General features: G+C 48.9%; 2 protein-coding genes across 2 annotated transcripts; one reads left to right on the forward strand and one right to left on the reverse strand.

Annotated features, from left to right (window-relative positions):
• Positions 1-3,541: 3,541 nt before the first annotated feature.
• LOC123497788 (E3 ubiquitin-protein ligase SINA-like 11) lies at positions 3,542-5,256 on the reverse strand. Its single transcript, XM_045234548.2, has 2 exons — positions 5,141-5,256; positions 3,542-4,202 (listed from the first exon to the last, which is right to left on the reverse strand). The coding sequence occupies exons 1-2, from the start codon at positions 5,254-5,256 to the stop codon at positions 3,542-3,544; spliced, it is 777 nt and encodes a 258-aa protein (XP_045090483.2).
• A 16,025-nt stretch (positions 5,257-21,281) lies between these two features.
• On the forward strand, positions 21,282-21,671 carry LOC141042601 (uncharacterized). The gene has a single exon (XM_073511443.1). It carries the CDS (start codon positions 21,282-21,284, stop codon positions 21,669-21,671), a length of 390 nt encoding a protein of 129 aa, XP_073367544.1.
• Positions 21,672-22,229: the final 558 nt, after the last annotated feature.

Raw genomic sequence — 22,229 nt, forward strand, 5'->3', positions numbered from 1 at the left:
TTTATTTTTTTGAACTTATTTGAACTCCAGACTTTTTGTGTGTTCAAAATGCACCATTCAAAGCCACATGATCAATTTTCAACCATTTCTGACTTCATTTGTTATTTTTCATACATTTACTGATTTTTTTGAGCTATAAGACCCTGAAATTCAAAAGCATTTCAAATGAACTCTGAAAAGGTTGAAAGTTGGCATGTTATCATCATTTCACCCACATAGCATGTGCAAAAAAGTTGAGAGAGTTACGGCAAAAACTAGATGCACTTCGTGTACAAAACGGACAATCTTTTTCGAAGTATTAGGATTTCATACGGAAACTCATCTGTTACAAAGGGATTTCATTTTTTTGAACTTATTTGAAGTCCAGACTTTTTGTGTGTTCAAAATGCACCATTCAAAGCCACATCATCAATTTTCAACCCTTTCTGACTTCATTTGTTATTTTTCATGCATTTACTGATTTTTTTGAGCTATAAGACCTTGAAATTCAAAAGCATTTCAAATGAACTCTGAAAAGATTGAAAGTTGGCATGGTATCATCATTTCACTCACATAGCATGTGCAAAAAAGTTGAGAGGGTTACGGCAAAAAATAGATGCACTTCCTGTACAAAACGAACAATCTCTTTCGAAGCATCAGGGTTTCGTACGGAAACTCATCTGTTACAAAGGGATTTCATTTTTTTGAACTTATTTAAACACCAGACTTTTGTGTGTTCAAAATGCACCATTCAAAGCCACATCATCAATTTTCAACCCTTTCTGACTTCATTTGTTATTTTTCATGCATTTACTGATTTTTTGAGCTATAAGACCCTGAAATTCAAAAGCATTTCAAATGAACTCTGAAAAGGTTGAAAGTTGGCATGGTATCATAATTTCACCCACATAGCGTGTGCAAAAAAGTTAAGGGGGTTACGACAAAAACTAGATGCACTTCGTGTACAAAACGGACAATCTCTTTTGAAGTATCAGGGTTTCATACGGAAACTCATCTGTGACAAAGGGATTTCATTTTTTTGAACTTATTTGAACTCCAGACTTTTTGTGTGTTCAAAATGCACCATTCAAAGCCACATCAACAATTTTCAACCCTTTCTGACTTCATTTGTTATTTTTCATGCATTTAATGATTTTTTTGAGCTATAAGACCCTGAAATTCGAAAGCATTTCAAATGAACTCTGAAAAGGTTGAAAGTAGGCATGGTATCATTATTTCACCCACATAGCATGTGCAAAAAAGTTGAGAGGGTTACGGCAAAAACTAGATGCACTTCGTGTACAAAACGGACAATCTCTTTCGAAGTATCAGGGTTTCATACGGAAACTCATCTGTGACAAAGGACAAAGGGATTTCATTTTTTGAACTTATTTTAACTCCAGACTTTTTGTGTGTTCAAAATGTACCATTCAAAGCCACATCATCAATTTTCAACCCTTCATGACTTCATTTGTTATTTTTCATGCATTTACTGATTTTTTTGAGCTAAATGACCCTGAAATTGAAAAGCACTAAAAATGAACTCTGTAAAGGTTGAAAGTTGGCATGGTATCATCATTTCACCCACATAGCATGTGGTAAAAAGTTGAGAGGGTTACGGGAAAAACTGGATGCGCTGCGTGCATTATATATAATTATGTGTGTCAAAAACCATTACAGATTCGCATGGATAGATAAGTGACCAATAGAAGTTCATCATCACATTAAGAACAAAGTACATACATAGTTATCATTGAACAACATATAGCTCTTCAGAGCATCTAGTTAAACCATACATTGAAACTATGTAAAACCTTTCAATGCAACAACAAATGCGATCATAATCACAACCAATGTAACAATTGATCCAACAACATAATGATACCAAGCCTCGGTATGAATGGCATATTTTCTAATCTTCAACCGCATTTCATCCATCTTGATCTTGTGATTATCGACGACATCCGGAAAATGCAACTCCAATATCATCTTCTGCTCCTCAATTTTTTTATTTTTTCCTTCAAGTAATTGTTTTCTTCTTCAACTAAATTTAACCTCTCGACAATAGGGTCGGTTGGAATTTTCGGTTCAACTACCCCCTACATAAATAAAATCTATGTCACATTGGTCGGCATAACTGTCATAAACAATAAATGAACCAAATAGTTATAACAAAGATAATATATACCACATCCAAATCATAGACAGGACGAGGGCCGACGGGGGCGGATACCAAAACCATCGGACTATATGATAACAAGCAATAATAAAAGTAAGAAAATGAGACAAGTATCTATCTAAAGTAAGAATATTTTTTCTTTCAGAAAGAAGATAAGAACAAGATGCTCACCACGGTGGTGCCGGCGACGAGATCGGCGTAGGCGATCGACGGCGGTAAAGACGGGGACGGGACGTGACAGACAGCTAAACCTATGAAAATCTCGGGAAAAATGGAGCTTGGAGGTCGAGCTTCGAGAGGAGAAAGCTTAACTAGTGTGGCTCGGGAATTTCATCGAACACCTCATGTGCATAGGAGGTGAGCTAGAGCACCCAAATGCCCTCCCCTCGCCGGCCAGAAAAAACAGAGCAGTATGGAGTGCTCTGTTGTGGCGATGGGGTATATATAGGCAACTCATTTGTCCCGGTTCGTGGCTGGAACCGGGACTAAAGCTCCCCCTACTGTCCCGGTTTGAGCCACGAACCGGGACCAATGGATGTGGGCCAGGAGCGAGGCCCATTGGCCCCGGTTCGTGCCAAGAACCGGGACAAATGGGTCCAGACGAACTGGGACCAATACCCACGAGGCCCCGGCCGACCCCCTGGCCCTGGGCTCACGAACCGGGACGTATGCCCCCCATGGGTCCCAGTTCGTGATTGAACCGAGACTAATGGGCTGGCCAGGCCTGAACCAAAGCCCTGTTTTCTACTAGTGTTCGTCAAGGTAACGACGCAAGACGCCGCCATCGCCCGTCATCTGCTCAGTTTTCACCGGCAACTCTGTCTCCCCAACTCGCAGCCGGGACTAGATGCCCGATCTAGAGATCCGACCACCCAGCCTCAGGCTGACCATCTCCGGCGAAGGAGGCAGCCACCACCGCTACGCCCAGGGCCGGAGCCCTCGACGTCCTCGTGACGCGAGTCGATCCCAGGGGCAGCCTGCCGTTGACGAGACGGTACACAACATCAGCAAGTGCAGCCCGCCCGAATCCCATCTGGACCTTGATCGGGTGCCCAAGCCTCTGCCGTTGGACCCGTCGCCGAACGCCGTCGCCTGCCTGGCCGCCGCCGCCCTGCACCACTGCTGTAGATCCGGCCATCGCGGACCGCCGCCGTCCTAACCGCATTGTTGGCCGAGGAGAAACGCCGCCGCCGCCGCCGCGGCACACAGGTTTACCTGTGACGCCCCCGGCGGCGGCAGGGAGAGGGTGTGCGCTGGAGTGAAAGGGAGACGGCTGGCGGGGGCGCTCCGGTGCGGCGCGGCGGCGCCGTACGGGAGCGGGTAGGGTTAGGAGTGGGGCTAAACCCAATCATACACATGCGCACCATCACATGCACAAGGGGCCTATTGTGGTGTCACGGTCACCCCCATCATGGCTATGGTGCTTGCACCGGTGCCCCGAAGCAACATCTTCAGCACAAGGAAGGGGAAGCAATCTTTGGGAAACCCATCATACAGATTAGTGCCCCTCGTTAAGAACTCCGTAGCCCGAGAGTAGCTTGGTTCAACGCACGAGAATGCCAGCCTGCACTTGAATTTGGATCCAGTAAAGTGAGGCTGGACGCAGCAAACTGAGATGACACCGCCGAGGGGCTCCATTGTCATGTTAACCAGGAAGAGGTGGCCATCCTCGCCTACCAGAACAGTTGATCCCAGATGAAAGCGGGTCTGGAATGCCTTGTTGTATGTAACTTTTGGTGAGTGCCACTTGTGCTTGCCGAAAAAATGCTCCAGGAGCCTTGCAGTTGATCCGCTGAAGCTGCAGCCGGTTTCAGGGCAGAAACATGGTGCATGTGGGCAACCTTTCTCGTGTTCTTCCTTCCGGTAGTAGGTTATCCTTGCAGTGCATCCATGATTGCCATTGGAGCAAGCAACTTTGATGGATTCAACCACATCTCTTCTACCATGTGGTAGCGACTGTAGACAGTGGGAAGGGAGCAGAAGTGGCACACTTCTCTGGGAGCTTGTCATGGCAAGACGAACATATGGTATGCCCCACAGTGCACTGAGGAGCAGAAACAACAAATCAGTACATATGCTAATGATTTAGCTAAACTACAACCATAATAATGAACAACACAGGAATTGCTTTTTTTTTCGAGAGTACGCCTAGGCGTACCATAGCTTTATAGAAGGCAGAATTTTAGTTACAAGAAACTACACTCGCTGCGAACAATGAGAGTAGCGCAAACACCACACAACACTGCAAAGCAAACTACAACGCAAAAGAGCCTATCCAATCTGGAACACAACACCGCGTCTCGACCAACGCCGAACACCTCCGAAGACCACCAACTTCCGCAGAACATCACTTGTCAACGCACCATCCACTCTTATCGCCTAAGAGGAACAGGCAAGTGGGTGGCAGGACTCGATCTGCTCCGAGAAAGACGCCGTCTTGGACACACCGGCGATGGGCGTACATAGCGCCATCATGGAACAAAGAGGATAGCGACGAAAACCGGAGGAGAGCGTCAAGGAACTTGTCTCCACACACAATGCTCCCAACAAAGGATTGACGTTGGGGACGCCGCAATTGTGCCGATCAAACACCGAATCGAGGCTTTCGCCCGGAGACAACCACAACTCCGAGTGAGCAAGGGACATGACGAACACGCCATGACGACACCTCCAATGAGGGGGATGACATCCATGGGCGCCATCGCCGCCGGGCCGACAGAAGCCCAGCAAGATTTTCATCCGCGTGTCGCACCTCACCACGCCCCCTAGAGTTGGGCAACACTGTCCCAGAAGCTTCACACCGCCGCCACTGCAGCACTTCGCCAACGCAGCTGCAAGCCGAGGGTCTACAACCGGACGCACAACAAGGGGAAAATCGGCCGCACCATCGACATCCAGCTTGGACAGAAACCGCAGCCATCCCGTACCACCAGCAAGGTCCAGGACCACCCGCAATAGCCGTCACCCACTCCAAGGGACAACCTTGCAATGGTCGGACCCACATCTCCATGAAGAGCCAGCAGCACCGCTGGGAGAGCCTCGCCGCTCACCACACCGCACAGAGGTGGCCGGCCGCTCGCTGCTCGCCACGACTCCATCTTGGAAGAGCCATCGGCCCGCCACCACCAGTCAGGCCATGGACTCGCACCGCTGCCTCCGGAGTGCGCCACCGGCACCCGCGCTCGCAAATATGTCGCTGCCTGCTCCAGCCAGGCCCGCCGCTCCACAAGGCCCCCTGCCGAGCTCCGGCCGCCAGCCCCCACTCCGGCGCATGCAGATCTGACCGACCACCAGCTCCGTCCAGAAGAAACGCCGCGCCCACACCGGCCCGCGCGCTCCGCCGCTATGCACCATCACCGGCCAGCCACTACGCCGCCCACCGCCACCTTCCGGCGCGCCCCGCCCGACGCGCCTGACTCTGATCTCCGCCATCGGTTGAGGAAGAGAGCCCCCCGCGGCCCCGCACCACGAGAGGGCAGACGAGATCCCGCCGCCGTCGACAACGCGCGGCATTGCCCAGCGGCGCCCGCCGGCGGCAGCGGGGGGAGGGAAGGAGGGTGGGGGCTGGGGCGGCAGCTAGGGTTCGAGCGCCAGGGATGCCCGCCGGGGGGGGGGGGTACACGGGGTCGAGCGAGAGGACGAGGGAAGTGGCCGCATTGTAAATACAACACATGAATTGCAAAGTATATATATTGCATGGACCATACTACTAGAATAACCATGACATAGTTTGAGGTAACAATACACATAAAGTTGAAAAAATTGGGACAAGATAAGCATTTCCTGCATGGAATTAAGCTAAGCTATTATCCCCATTTGAATGCCTTAAATTCACCACATGAAACTGTTACCTAAGACTTTTTTTTACCATGGCGAAGGGCGAAGGAAGCAGACATGCATAGAGACCTTTTTGAAACAGTTTTGCAATTACTGTTTTTGTGTGCAAAATTGCAAATCAACTGCGCGTGCCACATGTTTTTCTGGACAGAGGAGTATCGATACTCCCTCCAATCCATATCACTTGTTGCTCATACAGATGTGCTAGATGTATTTTTGTGCTAATACATTTATTCCAGCGTTAAGTAATATGGATCGGAAGGAATATTTTTCTTTGATAGAATATCAAAGATTGGTTGAATGGCTTTTCTTAGTGTATACCATCTTGAATCCTGGTATGTTTTCATTTTACAATAATATCAGTTAGTGCCTTAACCTACAAAGAAGTATTACCTCGTCCGAAGATTCTTATTTTAGTTTTGTCTAGATACGGAGGTATCTAACATTAAAACGTGATTAGATACATTCGTATCTAGAAAAATTTAAGACAAGAATTTTGGGACGGAGTGAATATTTAGCACGTCTTATGTGCTTTTGTATGCTATTTTTTTTCTTTTGAATTTTTTTGAGGGAATTTCTTTTTATACTAATTTTTTTTGAACTAGTTTTCTTTTGAACCAGTAGTATTTTTTTGAGAAACTTTTGAACTAGTAGTAGTAGTAGTAGTAGTGTGTGTGTGGTTTTTGAGGAGAAGTAGTAGTGTTTGTTGGTGTGCGTCTTCTAGTTGGGTCTATCTGGGCCGTTGCTCGGCCCACCTTTTGACATGTCTCGCGTTTCCTTCTCGTTTTGTCTCGAAATTTCGATCGCCGCCATCGGGCCAGACAGAAAATGGAATAAAGAGGGCGGCGGCCGCCAGGAACAGACGACTCGCTTCCGGTGGTGCCACGAGAAGCCTTTGCGTCTGCGATCCGGCGGCTGGCCACGCCGCCGCTCCATCATGTGAAAGGAAGGGAGGAAGCGATGGGAAAGCGGCAGCACTGGGAGAAAGATGAGGGCGGCGTCAGCGAGAGGAGGGAGGTCGCGGCGGCAGGCGCCACCAACACCATAGACGACCTCGAGAACCTCGACAACCTCGAGTGCCTCATCTGCCGCGAGCCCCTGCGCCCTCCTATTTTCCAGGTAACCCCTGTGTTTGATCTTCTGATACAACTCAAATCCTACGAGCTCCTGGGAGACGATAGCACCAATGGATCTAAAGAACTATCTGGGTGTCTTAGACATAGAGTATAATATTTTGAAATCTGTTCATTATTAGATTCGTCTAAAGAACTCAAATCCACCGTGAAAAGGCCAGCGCACGGTGGATTTGAGTTCTTGAAGGGCAGCTTCAAAGGGCTCAAGGGATACGCTGTGGGCCGGATGACCAAGAGTCGTCGCGGCAAGCTCTACATCGACGATGCAAACTAGGGCCCCGACGCCGGCTCAATCGAGTACGGGTACCGGGTCCCCTTCGGTGAAATCCATGTCTTTATTGGCAAGATTGGTGAGCCGGGCCTTGAGCCGGACCTCTGCGCTGATCTCATCGAGACGGCTCAGCGTGCACGACCCGCTCGAACTCTGCCTACCTTGAAGCATGCTTTCGTGGGATGCGTCCATGGAGGACTCTCTGAAAGATCTGGATCTGGCGAGGAGACGGCCGCTCGCTCTGACGGCGAGTCATCCACAGAGGAGACCGACTCGTTATACCAACTTCAAGATGGCAGGCTCAGGGGTTGTTCCGATGGCGACAGTATTCCGGACCCCTTCGAGTCGCCGAGCCGGGTTGGAATCTTCATGGCTGGCGCACAACCTGTTCAAAACCCCGCCGCCGGGGCAGGAAGCCCCGTGCCCTCGCCGGCTCAGGTGCTGATGGATCTCACAGACAAGATGACGACCCTGTTAACCACTACGGTCGCCCCAGCGGATTAAGCTCAGCATGACGCGGAGGTGGCACAGTTAAAGTTGGATCTAGCAAAAGCCAAGGAGGATCTGGCGGCGGAAGGGATCAGGATGGCTGTGGAGAGGGCGGCTCTCGACGCCCAGACTCAGCTGATTCAGGCACAGTCTTTCCGGCTCACGATGGATCAGAATGCGTCCAATGAGGCCATGAGAAGGAGGCATCAAAAGGCCCAATCTCGACTCCCTCCGGTTTACGATCCTCGAAACCTCTTCAACACGCCTGGTGCAGGGCCCAGTAACCCGCCAGAGATCACGACGCCCGGTGCTGGAACGTCAATTCAGCCCCAAGTGATGGGGCCTCCCCGGGTGAACGCTGCCCCGGCTCAGTACGTGCCAATACCACCGGGTCATTATGCCAACCCATTGGAAAACATGGTCGCCACGGCGGCGCGACTGGCGGCTCTCCCAATCGATGGCGACTCTCCAACGGCGGTTGAAACCCGCCGGGTCAGTGAACTCCTTCAGACGGCTCTGGCGCAGCAGGAGGCATATTCTTATAGCCGGGACAGGATTCATTCAACCTCTCGTCCAGGCCGGAGCCCGAGTTATAGCAGACACATGGTCTCAGCGACCGGCTTAAGCAATGTCCGACGCCATGACTTGCCTCCTGGCCACGGCCCGGCTCATAACGGAGCCTTTCACGCAGTAGACCAAGACAGAGCATGGCAAGAGGCGGAGCAGGCGCCTCAGTTGACGACTTACCAGCCACCCCCGGCTTATCCGACGGCTTCTGTCGATGCGGGTATACCTACAAGGACTGGAGGTGTCCCTTGTCTGGTGCCGGCTCTCCGCAATGAACGTCTGCCCAAGGATTTCAAAGGGCCTAGGAAGGTGCCTAATTACACGGCTGATTTACAACCCGGAGCATGGATCGAGAGTTACGAGATGGCCATGGAGTTGCTGGAGGTCAGTGAAGCGGCAATGGCCAAGTACTTCACCATGATGTTAGATGGGACTGCCCGCACTTGGTTGAAAGGACTGCCGCCTAACTCTATCGGGTCTTGGGCTGAGCTAAAAGCCCGATTCATCCAAAACTTTAAAGATACATGTAGGCAATCTATGTCAATTGTGGATTTGACTAACTGCAAGCAGCAGGAGGGTGAGTCTACAACCCATTGGGTTCGCCGGGTCAAGGAGATAATACATTCATCTGATAAGATGGATGCCGGCTCTGCAGTCTTAATGTTGGAGCAGAATTGTCATTTTGCGCCCCTGAAGATGAAGGTCGGGCGGCTCAAGCGCGACTGCAATGATATGGGTACGCTGATGGCGGCTCTGGTCAAGTATGCCGATTCTGATAGTACCAAGGATCCCGCGTCGGATGATGAAAGGACAGGGAAGGGAAAACGGAATGGCAATGGCAAGGGCCCCCAGCATAACCCGGCGAACCAGGGAGGTAACAAGCGTAAGGCTGATGGCAGTATGGAGTTTGTGGCCAATGCCAATTCACAGGGTAACAACCACCAGCGTAAGGGGAGACCACCTCCCCGAGCCGGCGGGTCAGGCCCGACGCTTGAACAGTTGTTGAATGAGCCTTGCCCAAGGCATGGCTCTAGGGAAAAGCCGGCCACTCATTTATGGAAGGACTGCGCAATCACGAAGGCCTTTAAAAATTCCAATGCTTTCAATGGCAACAGTGGCCCGGGCGGCGGCTCAGGTGGTGGCGGCTTTCATGGCCCGGGCGGCGGTTCAAATTCCAATTCTCAGAATGTTCAAGGGGGCTTTAATCAACAGCCCGGCCAGGGTCATCAGCAGCAGCAGCAGGGGGGATACCAGACCAATCCAAAGCAGCTCAATGGTGGACAGTATCATGTGTTTACCACCAGTCTGTGCAAGCAAGATCAGAAGCTTCATAAAAGGGCTGTGAATGCTGTTGAGCCGGCGGTTCCACGCTATTTAAGATGGTCTGAGCAGCCTATTGTGTGGAGTAGGGAAGATCACCCCCCCGGGTTGATAATCCGGGTTACCTGGCCCTGGTGGTGGCTCCTCAGGTGGGGGGATATAAATTCACTAAAGTGCTCATGGACGGAGGCAGCAGCATCAACATCCTCTATTATGAGACCTTCCGTCGTATGGGGTTGATTGATAAGAACCTCAGCCAGTCCAATACTGTTTTCCATGGTGTGGTGCCTGGTAAGTCGGCATATCCAGTTGGTAAGATCGAGCTGGAAGTGGCTTTTGGAGATGAGTACAACTACAGGGCGGAAAAATTAACCTTTGAGGTGGTTAAGATAAGAAGTCCGTATCATGCTTTATTTGGGCGGCCGGCTTACGCCAAGTTCATGGCACAGCCGCGTTACGTGTATTTGCAGCTCAAGATGCCGGGTCACAATGGGACCATTACGGTTCATGGCAGCCGAAAGATAGCCTTGGAGTGTGAGGAAGGTGACGCGGCTTACGCGGAATCTGTTTGTGTCACAGAGGAGTTGAAGTTTTACAAGGACAATGTTGACCCGGCAGATATGACGTCTTTGAAAAAGCCAACCACGGAGCATGAGCCGGTAATGAAATTTAAATCAGCTGATGAGACTAAACTTGTTGACTTTGTTCCAGGTGACTCATCTCAGCAGTTCAGCATCAGTGCCAATCTGGATCCGAAATAGGAAGGCGCGCTCATCGAGTTCATCCGTGAGAACAGGGACATCTTTGCGTGGAAACCTTCTGACATGCCAGGTGTACCTAGAGAACTCGCTGAGCACACTCTCAACATTGATCCGAGATTTAAGCCGGTCAGGCAATTCCTCCGGCGGTTTAATGAGGAGAGGCGGAAAGCCATCGGTGAGGAAGTAGCCCGGCTCTTGGCGGCCGGGTTTATTGTTGAAGTTTTTCATCCAGAATGGTTAGCTAACCCGGTGCTCGTGCTCAAGAAGAACGGCACCTGGCGGATGTGTGTGGACTACACGGATTTAAACAAGGCTTGTCCGGCTGATCCTTTTGCTCTCCCCCATATTGATCAGATTATTGATGCTACGGCGGGTTGTGAGCGCTTAAGTTTTTTGGATGCTTATTCTGGATACCATCAGATTAAAATGGCAGTTAAGGACCAGGAGAAGACGGCGTTCATCACTCCCTTTGGAGCCTTCTGTTATGTGTGTATGCCCTTTGGACTCAAGAGTGCACAGGGGACTTACCAGCGTTGTGTGCAGAATTGTCTTCATAACCAGATTGGGCGCAACGTTCATGCCTATGTGGATGATATTGTGGTTAAGTCCAGGGAGAAGGAGACCTTGGTAGATGATCTTTAAGAAACCTTTGACAATCTCCGGGTTTACAAGATGATGCTTAACCCGGCCAAGTGTGTTTTTGGTGTTCCCGCAGGCAAGCTCTTGGGTTTTCTGGTTTCTCACAGAGGCATCGAAGCTAACCCGAAAAAGATCAAAGCAATCACCTCTCTGGCTAAGCCGGCGTGCATAAACGACGTCCAGCGTCTGGCGGGCCGCATCGCTGCCTTGAGCCGGTTTATAAGCCGTTTGGGTGAAAAGGCCATGCCACTGTACCAGTTGATGAAGAAAACAGATGACTTTATCTGGAATGATGCTGCTGATGCTTCTTTTGAGGATCTGAAGAGACAGCTGGCTGAGCCCCCAGTCCTTGCTGCTCCTGTTGACAAGGAGCCCTTATTGCTGTATGTAGCCGCTAACACACGGGCTGTCAGTGTGGCTGTGGTGGTGGAGCGTAAGGAAGCAGGTAAGGAGTATCCGGTTCAGCGGCCGGTTTACTACGTCAGCGAAGTACTCATTGAGTCCAAGCAACGGTATCCACATTGGCAGAAGCTTGTTTATGGGGTATTCATGGCAAGCCGGAAGCTTAAGCATTATTTCCAGGGTCACCCTATCACTGTGGTTAGTTCTGCTCCCCTGGGAGATATCATCCAAAACTGAGAAGCCACAGGAAGAGTGGCTAAGTGGGCTATAGAACTTGGGCCTCATGGTCTGAAATACGTGCCACGCACTGCTATCAAATCTCAAGCATTGGTGGATTTCATCAACGATTGGACAGAGCTGCAGGTGCCTGAAGAGAAGCCGGATAATACATACTGGACTATTCACTTCGACGGGTCTAGGCAATTGGAAGGCTCAGGGGCTGGAGTTGTATTAACTTCCCCTCGAGGTGACAAGTTTTGCTATGTGCTATGGTTGATGTTTCCCTGTACTAACAGTGCGGCTGAGTACGAGGCCTTGCTCCATAGTCTTCGGATGGCTAAGGAGATGAGCTTGAGCCGGGTAAGGTGCTTTGGCGACTCAGATTTAGTGGCCCAACAAGTGTCAGGCAAGTGGGATTCCAAGGACCCTCTCATGGCGGCTTATTGCCGCAAAGTTGATGCCATTGCCGGACATTTTCAGGGTTACCAAGTAGAGCACATCGATCGCAGGAAGAACGAGGCGGCTGATGCATTAAGCCGGATGGGCTCTCAGCGAAAGCCGGTGCCGCCTAATACTTTCTTGGACATTTTGCATAACCCTTCTACTAAGTTGCCTACAGAGGAAGACTTGGCTGTTCCTGACCCGGAGGCACAGTTGGTGGCGGCTCTCCACATTACCCCAGACTGGACAATACCATACTTGGCTTACATGACCCGGGGAGAATTGCCTGAGGATGAAACTTTGGCCAGACAAATAACCCGGCGGTCTAAGTCAATGATAATTATCAATGGCGAGCTGCATCGTCGCAGTGTCACTGGAACTTTCCAGCGTTGTGTTTCCCCTGAGGAAGGTCAAGAAATTTTACGTGAAATTCATGAGGGGGATTGTGTCCATCATGCCGGCTCAAAATCCCTTGTGGCCAAGGCTTTTCGTCATGGTTTTTATTGGCTGACGGCTCATGCTGATGCAGAGGATTTGGTCAGTAAATGTGACGGTTGCCAGAGGTTCTCGCGACGGGCTCATGTGTCGGCTCAAGAATTGAGGATGATTCCAATTACTTGGCCATTTGCGGTCTGGGGGCTTGATATGGTTGGGCCTTTTAAAAGATCCAAGGATAAGAAGACCCACCTCTTGGTGGCGGTCGACAAGTTCGCAAAGTGGGTTGAAGCAGAGCCAGTTAGTAAGTGTGACACAGCCACAACGGTTTAGTTCATGAAGAGGGTGATATTTCGCTTTGCTTTTCCACACAGCATTATAACTGACAATGGTACCAATCTGTCTAAAGGCGCCATGGAGGAGTTTTGTCAACGAGAGCATATTCGGCTTGATGTTTCATCAGTGGCTCACCCTCAATCCAATGGTCAAGCTGAGAGAGCCAATCAGGAAATCTTGAAGGGCATCAAGCCCCGGCTTTTGGTCGCTTTGCAACGGACGCCGGGTTGTTGGGTGGAGTAGTTACCCTCCGTGTTATGGAGCATCAATACTACTCCTAACAGGTCTACGGGTTACACGCCTTTCTTCATGGTTTATGGAGCGGACGCGGTCCTCCCTAGCGACATCCGTCATGACTCGCCTCGAGTGGCGGCTTATGTTGAGGCGGATAATGAGCGGGCGCGCCAAGATGCTCTTGACTTGTTGGACGAACAACGTGATGTGGCAGCAGCTCGCTCGGCGATTTACCAACAAGACCTGCGCCGCTATCACAGCCGCCGGGTTAAGTCCAGGGTCTTCCAGGAAGGTGATCTGGTGCTCCGGCTCATCCAAGATCAAACAGATGCACACAGGCTATCCCCGCCTTGGGAAGGGCCCTTTGTGGTCAGCAAGAACTTGTACAACGGGTCATACTACCTTATCGATGTTCGGGAGCACAAAGATTCACGTAAGTCGGAGGAAGAGACCCGTCGGCCGTGGAACATAGCTCAGCTTCAGCCTTATTACACTTGAGCCACCGGCTCTCATAATGTACATATTTCTATAGCCATGTATATATTATGATAAATAATAAAGCAGGACCTCTGTCCTTTTCTCCTCCAAAGGTAAATGTGTTATTTCCATTACAACATTACATGGTCACTTGGAGGTGGATCCGGCTTACGATCGTATTCGAATCTAGCCGTTAACAATATGATCACCTGGGGGCTTCCTGTTCAAACATAGGTCGTATTCGAACCAAAGCGAACATAACTGTTGATACCCACTTGATTGGCAAATTGCCGAGCTCATTGGGGAGTTTTTCTTGATCATATTTGAATCATGGCTCAACCCCCTTTGGGAACCGACGTGGATCGTATTCGAATCAGCGTCGTTAAACAACTCTTAAGGTCATTTGGGGGCTTCCTGTTCAAACATGGGTCGTATCCGAACCCAAGAGAACATAGCTGTCGGTACCCTCTTGATAGGCAATGCCAAAGCCACTGGGGGCTATATGATCGCATTCGAATCTTAAGCTTAACCCCTTTGGGACGGTTCTCTGGTCGTATTCGAACCAGAAGCCCCTAAGTTTTGATCTTTTGGTTTGCAACAAGTTCTTTTGAGCATATCAACAGTGTGCAAGGGCGGTTCTTACTCCGCCGGCTTAACTTTGATTAATAATGTTGATAGCACACAATAGGCATTCTAGGTGCTGATGAACCGGAGTTGTGTTCTCAACCTCATTATTTGGGTTACATAAGCCGGAGGTGTACTTGCAAGGCTTGCAGAATAATTAAAGACAGTTCTTCAAGCTTAAGGAAAGTAAATGATCAAACATAATCCGGAGGAACATGAAAGAGCAGCTTCAACGGAGTTAAGCGCTGCACACGTGCACGATGGCACGACAAAATTAACTATTTTTCCTACTCTATTACAGGACTCCCCGAGTCCAAAAGGTGAGGCATTGTTTATAAGGCGTAACCATGAGCTGCCTAAGTAGTCAAGGTGCTTGTTGGGTTGAAGCTTCCGGCTCATCCCTCTCCGCTCCTCCGGCTGTTTCCATGACCTGGAAGGTTGATGATTTCTAGTCAATGACACTCAAAGCTTCAAATTGAGCCTCATCATCAATTAACCCGGCCAGGTCAACTTCTGGGGCGAAGGTATGCTTACGAGTCGGAGGGATCAGGCTGACTGCCTCATAGCGTAGAGTTGGGATCCTCTGATTCTCCGCGTCATAGCCCGGCTGATACTTGGTAAGGTCTGTGTCATTCCGAATCAAGGTGGCCACCGGGCAAACGCTCTTCACACAGGCGGCAAAGTCTTTCTGGTCAAAGGGGTGCCGTCTTCCTTCAGGCTGGGATATCCAAGAGCGATGTCGGCCGGGTCTAGCTCCGGTAGAAACGCCTTGGCCCGGCTCAGAGCAGCTATGGCTCTGGCTCTTGCAGAAGCCCGTCTCAGCTCTTGGAAGCGCTGAGGAAGTACGGCAAGCCGCCTGAGTACATCTGCCAGGTGAGTGGGAACTTCATTGGACAGAGCCACAACGGCTAAAGCACGTTGTGACCCGGTGTAAAGTTGCTCCACCAAAGTGTAAACCGCCTTTAGCTTGGTCAGCACGTTCTGGTTGAGGTTGGAACTCCTGGGACCTGCATTACAAAGTCAGGTGAGCTGATGGCAATGGTGGGACTTATCAGACGTAAATGATGTAAACTTGTTAAAAGCTTACAGAGTAACTTACCGAAGATTGCGGCGACCATCTGCGATACATGGCATTTTAAGCCGGAGAGTTCGGCGGTTCTTTCAGTAAGAGCAGCCTCCGCTTGTTCAGCCCGGCTGAGCAGGGCAGTCTTCTCATCGGCCCAGGCTTTTCTTTCTGTTTCAAATTTTTTCTTCAGATTTTCTTGTGCAGAGACACTGAACTCAAACTTGGCATTGGCCTTCTGGGTCTCCTTTTCCTGAGTCTTCAGGCGGGTCTTCAGATCACAGATTTCCGACTCAAGTTTTTTGCAGGCAGCCTGTACAAGTTCCGGGTTACAGTTTGAGTGATTATCATGCAATATTAAAGTCCCAAGCACTTTGCAAGCAAAGACACTTGGCACTTGGGGGCTAATGTAGGCTGAGAAGCTTTATTTACAGTGCTGGTTCATGAAAATAAGTCCCAAGCACTCTGCAGGCAAAGGTGCTTGGCACTTGGGGGCTAATGGGCAAAGTTGCTCCATTACTTGATTAAAACATAAGGTAAAAGACCGGTTCACCTAGGCTATTTAACCCGGCCCTTGAGTGTTAACAGGTAAGCCGGTATTAAGTCTACAACATATTCTGTCATAAGTAATAGACTTGGGGGCTAATATGGTAAGGATGACTATGGAGTAAACAAGGGAATTATACCTCAGATTTTTGCTGTATCTGTTTCACCATGTCAATTTCCAGGTCCCGACTGTTGTGCACTTGACCAATATAACCAGCAACAATATCTCCAATGCTCAAGTTAGCATAGTCTGTGATATCCAGTCTGGCCCTGCAGCGCTCTAGCAGTTCTTCTTTAGCAGAGCATCTAGCCAGCACAGTGGGTCTTCCCGGCTCAACATATTCGGTCCGGGTAATCACCACATCCGGGTCATCGGCCGGTTGAGCTGGGCTGGGAATCTCCGGGTTGTCAGAACCCCCCATGGCTTGTTCTTCAGTTGGAGCGGTGGTTTCTGGAGCTGGTGCGGACGGCGGCTCAGAGGCAGAGGCGTTGGGTTCAGTCAAGACCGGCTCTTCGACCGGGTTACTTTTCTTTGCCCTCTTGCTGAGCTTTGCTTGTGCACTGAAAGTCAAAAGGTTAGTGCAAAAACATGAGTAAGATAAGCACAACATAAGCTGATCATCATTACCCGGGTGCGGTCTTGAAAGCCGGCAAGTTAGATTGCATGGAGTCCCCAGAGGAAGGTGAAGTTTCCTGATAGTTTGAATCAGAAGAATTGAGCGGTTGACGAGTGACGCCCGCCAAAGGATGAAAAGGATATAAGTTGGAGATAACCTCGGTCCGGCGCTTCCTTGATGCTTCAGGTAAGCCGGAGGAGAGGTCTGCATCCTTGTTGGTCCGGGTGTGCCTCCGGCTCTCATGAATCTGTCGCTTCAAAAGAAATTGAGGATCTTGATAAGCTAAAGGATGTGAAAATCTTACTTTCCGGGTTACTCTTCGGACTTTCAGCCTTGGCAAGGGCTCTGAGTCGGAGGAAAGTATAGTTACCTCTTCAGTCACCGGGTTACTCGCTCCAGTGTCCTCCTGTTGATAATCAGTGTCGATAAGGTGGTTAAGAACAAACAAAAAACAAAGAAGAGCATAAGAATCAAGGGCTACCTCTGACTTGGAGGTATCATCCAGCTGAAGCAGGTCTGAGGCGCTAGGCTTACTCCCCTTCTTGCGGGGAGCGGCTCTCCTGGCGGCTTTTTCAGCCTTCCTGGCTTTTTTAGCTGCCTCATGGTCATACCTGACCTTCCAGAACTTATCATTAGCCTGAAAAATACAACAAAGGTTTCTTGAAGTTAAAGACGAAAATTGTTTAAATGAAAAGTAAAGTGCTCAGATCAGTAGCTTACCGCCGGAGCCGGGTTAGCTTTGCAGAATGGACTTAAGCCGGTCCTCCCGCCATCTGCTAAGCTCTCGTTCAGAAGGGATTTGGTCATGTCATCAATGACGTCTTCAGGTAAGTCGTTGGGGCTGTGCCGAAGAGGATCATCCTTCCGGCCGGTGTAATCACACATTAAGCTGGGGCAGCGACTTAGAGGGATCACCCGCCAAGCAATCCAGACCCGGACCAGATCAACGCCGTTAAGGCCGTTTCCCAGAAGAGCTTTGATTTTGTTGATGGTGGGGATAAGTGGTTGACGCTCAGCTTGAGACAATTTGTCTGGCAGGGGGTGGTTTGACTCCAGACGCAGGGCGCGAAAGCCGGGCAGAGGGTTCTCATGAGCCGGAGAAGTATCCTGGCAGTAGAACCATGTCCGATTCCAGTCCTTTGGGTGGCTTGGCGGCTCAGCATAAGGAAAGAGACAATCCCTCCGTCGTTGAATTGATATTCCACCAAGTTCCAAGCTAGGCCCGTTGGCGCATTCATTCTGGCGGTTCAGGTAAAATAACTCCCTAAAGAGTAGCAGGCTGGGTTCCTCTCCAAGATATACCTCATAGAACACTTGAAAGTTACAAATGTTTGACACGGAATTGGGTCCAATGTCTTGAGGTCGCAGATCGAAAAAGTTCAGAACATCTCTGAAGAATTTTGAGCCGGGAGGAGCAAAGCCCCGGCTCATGTGGTCAGCAAATACAACAACCTCTCCATCTTTTGGTTGAGGTCTCTCTTCGGACGGGTCAGGTGCACGGTAGGACATGACCTCCTTTTTGGGCAGGTAACCCGTTTTTACGAAGTCATCTAAGGTGCTTTCAGTAATGTTGTACCTCACCCAGTTGCACGTAATGGGTGCCTTGGGAGCCTTGGGCGGCGTTGTGGAAAATGGAAGCCTATGACAAAGGAAAATTTCCGATTCAAATTTAAGCCGGAGAAAAATTTCAGTTCAGTATTCAGGACGGCGGTTCATGAAGGGGCCTAATGATATATGACTAATTGTGTTAGGTTATTTAAGCCGCCGTGGGTGTTATAAGCAATTTAAGTTATTTAACTCTATTATGAGTAAGCCAGAAATTTCACAGAGCATGGCCTCTTTTAAGCCGGCGATATGAGCCGCCATGGCTCACAGAGGCAGTTTTTGTCTAAGTGTTGCACAAACAAGTTTCACAGATTGCGTGGATTATTTTGGATCAAACGGTCGTTTAGAAAGGAAAAATTGCTAGACCTAAAAACTGGCATAGAGAAGTTCATAAGTTCTAATGAGGTCTTTTTGCAAGCAAGAGGGATCTGCTAGTATGGGAAATGGGTGCGAAACCACTGCCGCAGGAGTTCTATCCTACTTTCCGGATCAGAAGAGGCCGCGGTGGAAGAACTGTGAAGAACTCGAGCTGAACTACGAAGAACAGGGGAGAACGACAGAACCCTAATGCGAATCTACTGTATGGAGTGGCAAGAACTTACTGGCGCTGATGAGCTGCGGAGGTTGCTGCCGTTTCTCTGGGCCAGTTCAGGGTGATGCAGCGGCCGAGGTTGAGGAAGACAAGGGGCGCGGCGGCGGCGGCGGAGCTCGAGCTCTGGGGCGTCAGAGGAGGAAGACGAGCGATCAAGAAGTGACGAAGGCCTATGGGCCGGGCCTATTTATAAGGGCCGTCTCATAAATGGGCGCGAGAAATGAGGAGGCTGGAGACATGATTATCTTGCCGCAGAAACGCCTCGATTCTCGGGATGGTTATTAAGATAGGATCCGTTGGGATATGACAGAATAAAAAAAATGAGTTTAATGGAAGATGACGTCATGGCGGGTTACCAGGAATCCAGAAGATGACGTCATGGCGGGTTATAACCTTCGCACAAGCAGAAGCCGGACAATTTTCTCTTAAAGGGATTGAAGATTGACATGAACCGGTTCAAATCAATCTGGGGCCTAATGTTGAGGATATAACCATTAGAGTCACCCGCCCAGGAGACCGGGTTACGTCATAATGATCATCACGTGAAGCCCAGTACCAAGCTTGAGGACGGCGGGTCAGTAATGGGCTTAAGACCCGGAGATGGCTTAAGGCCCGTAGTGATAAACCGCCGTTATGGTGAAACTTGTAGTGTAAGGCAAGAATAGTTAAGAGTCCGAACCGGACACTGTTATAAGCCGGCCGGGACTTTGAGAGCCGCTGGGTGTCAACCTCTCTATATAAAGGGACGACCCGGCGGCGGTTCAGGGACAGGTAAGATCAAATCGATAACCAGGCAGGGCGGTTTAGCTCCTGGTCGTCGAAACCCTAATCAATAAAACCTCAACTGGACGTAGGCTTTTACCTTCACTGTAAGGGGCCGAACCAGTATAATCCTCGTGTCCTTTGTCCCGCTTAACCCCTTTAAGCTTCCTAGCTGCGATGGCTCCACGACTAAGTCCTTGCACGAGGACATCTGCCGTGATAATTCCACGACAGTATTCCTGTGCGTATGGTGCCTAGTTTAATTTTCTCGCCAACTGTAGGTGATTACCTAATTGCCTGTTTTTGGACTTGTAATTTTGTAGTTGCAAAATTGCAAGTCAATGTTGAATCTCTGAAATCAGAACGACATCACATCAAATGCACGTATTAGTCCAATTTCCGGTGTTGGGTGATTACCAATGCGTCTGGTGCCTAGTTTAATTTTGTCGTCAAACTGTAGGATGGGTGATTACCAAACTGTAGGATGGGTGATTACCAAACGACATCTGATGCAAACATTATAGTCCAAATGCCTAACCAAAATTGATCGGTGCATTTTCAGCTATATATGTTGTCTTCTATCCATGTATGAGTTCATTCAATTGTAATGTCATTCAGATCGTTATCGTGTGGAAATCCCAAACTGCGAGAGCTATGCTATATATATTCTCCAACATTCACAAGTTGGTCAAAAAGTTACAACTACCAACTATGAGTTTGCCACTCAACTTTTTGTAACCTAATGAAGTGGAACAGATTTAGATGGTAGTGAATATTGAAGATGCGCACCCATTTATATTTGTGGAAAATTATGCTATAATTGGGGAAGTCTGTGTACCTTATGCAAACTAGCTAGACAGTATGTATCATCACTATGGGGAAACACAAACTACAGATATACTCAAGGGCGGACCTAGACTGAAAATTACCCGGTGTCCACATAGAAGAACATATGCCTACATGTCAAACAATCAATGGCCTACACACTAAATCAATGGATTATATTAAGCAAGTGCAAATTGGACCCGGTGCCAGTGACACCGGCAAGCTGTACGTAGCTCCGCCCCTGGATATACTGTAGTACTCCCTCCATCCATAGTATAAGATGTTTCTGCAAGCTGTTTTAGCTTGCAAAAATGTCTTATATTATGGGATGCAGGGAGTACTACACTACGGTATATACTATATTCAACGAAGAAATGTTGATTCATTGATATACTATAGTACTGTACTACGGATAGTACTATACTATGGTATGTACTCGTGTATTAAGAACAGGGTGGCTGGTGTATCTCCGTCCTATGCTGATTCGTATGTTGTTCCTGTTATTCCTAGGAGTGAACTTAGTGTGTGAAAATAGCATCTCATGCGTACTGATTCCTATGTTGTTGCTGTGTTGTTCATCATTTTAGCTTGTATTTTATTCTGCTAAAGTTATTATAGCACATTTACTGATTCATTTATTATGTACTGATTTTTTTCGGTTCCTCAGTGCACCATGCGCCATACCATATGTTCATCTTGCCATGACAAGTTCCCAGACAAGTGTTGCTTCTGCTCTGATACCACAGTCTACAATCGCTGCCATGAGCTAGAGGATGCGGTTGAATTAATCAAACTTGCTTGCTCCAATGGCGAACACGGATGCACTGCGAGGATAACATACTACCAAAAAGAAGAGCATGAGAAAGATTGCCCGCACGCGCCATGCTTCTGCCCCGTAACCGGCTGCAGCTTCAAAGGGCCAACGGCAATGCTCCTCGAGCATTTCTCACGCGAGTACAAGTGGCGTAGCACGGAATTTATATACAACGAGGCATTTGGGCTCCGCATCCGTGGCGATACTCCTGGTTCATGCATTCTTGTGGGCGAGGATGGGCACATCTTCATGATCGACATGGAAATGGAACCCGCCGGCATTGTCATCTCAGTTTGTTGCATTCAGCCTCACATTACTGGATCCAAGTTCATGTGCAGGCTGTCAATATCATGCAATGAAACGGGATACTATCAGGCTGCCGAGTTCCAAATGAGCATCACTAATCTGTATGATGGGATGCCCAAGGACTTCATGTTCCTTGTGCCCAAGGGGTTGCTTCGACGTGCCATAACCATTGTGCCTGTGACCATCACGCCAGAATAGGATCCATGTGCAGCTTTCGAGGAGGCATGAGTGTAGTTTTTGTCTCGATGAAAGTCTTTCTTCAAATCGTGCAAGTGATGAACAGACTACATTTCTCTGCTTGATCCTGACTTTAAGTATAATTCATGATATTTGTACCCTTGGAAGTTTTGCTTCAAATCGTTCAAGCAAGTGGATGACGAAACTACATTCGCTAAAGTTCTGCTTAATCCGTATTTGAATTTGTATCGAGCCATCTTTATGTATGATTTATACTAGAATTGGCAGTCAAATCGGCTGCTGTTTCACAGGTCCAGCCAGACAGGGGTTAACCTTGCTCCAGGGTTACATGGTCATGTTACAAACCTCAACCATGCAAGGATGCAAGTCAGGAGATAGCCAAAGCTCTTTTTTCTGTTGAGAGAAAGTTGTTGCGGCTTTATTTATAATGTTGGGCGCATTCCTAGACCATGGTGTCCGAAATAGTTAAAAACCAGTCTTACAGAGTTTAATTAGGGAGGGTTGTGGATAGCCAAAGCTATTGAAGATATCATCTAGAACATTCGGGAGGCTTCCAGA

Source organism: Aegilops tauschii, chromosome 3 (genome assembly GCF_002575655.3).
Source record: "Aegilops tauschii subsp. strangulata cultivar AL8/78 chromosome 3, Aet v6.0, whole genome shotgun sequence".
NCBI classification, from domain to species: Eukaryota; Viridiplantae; Streptophyta; class Magnoliopsida; order Poales; family Poaceae; genus Aegilops; species Aegilops tauschii.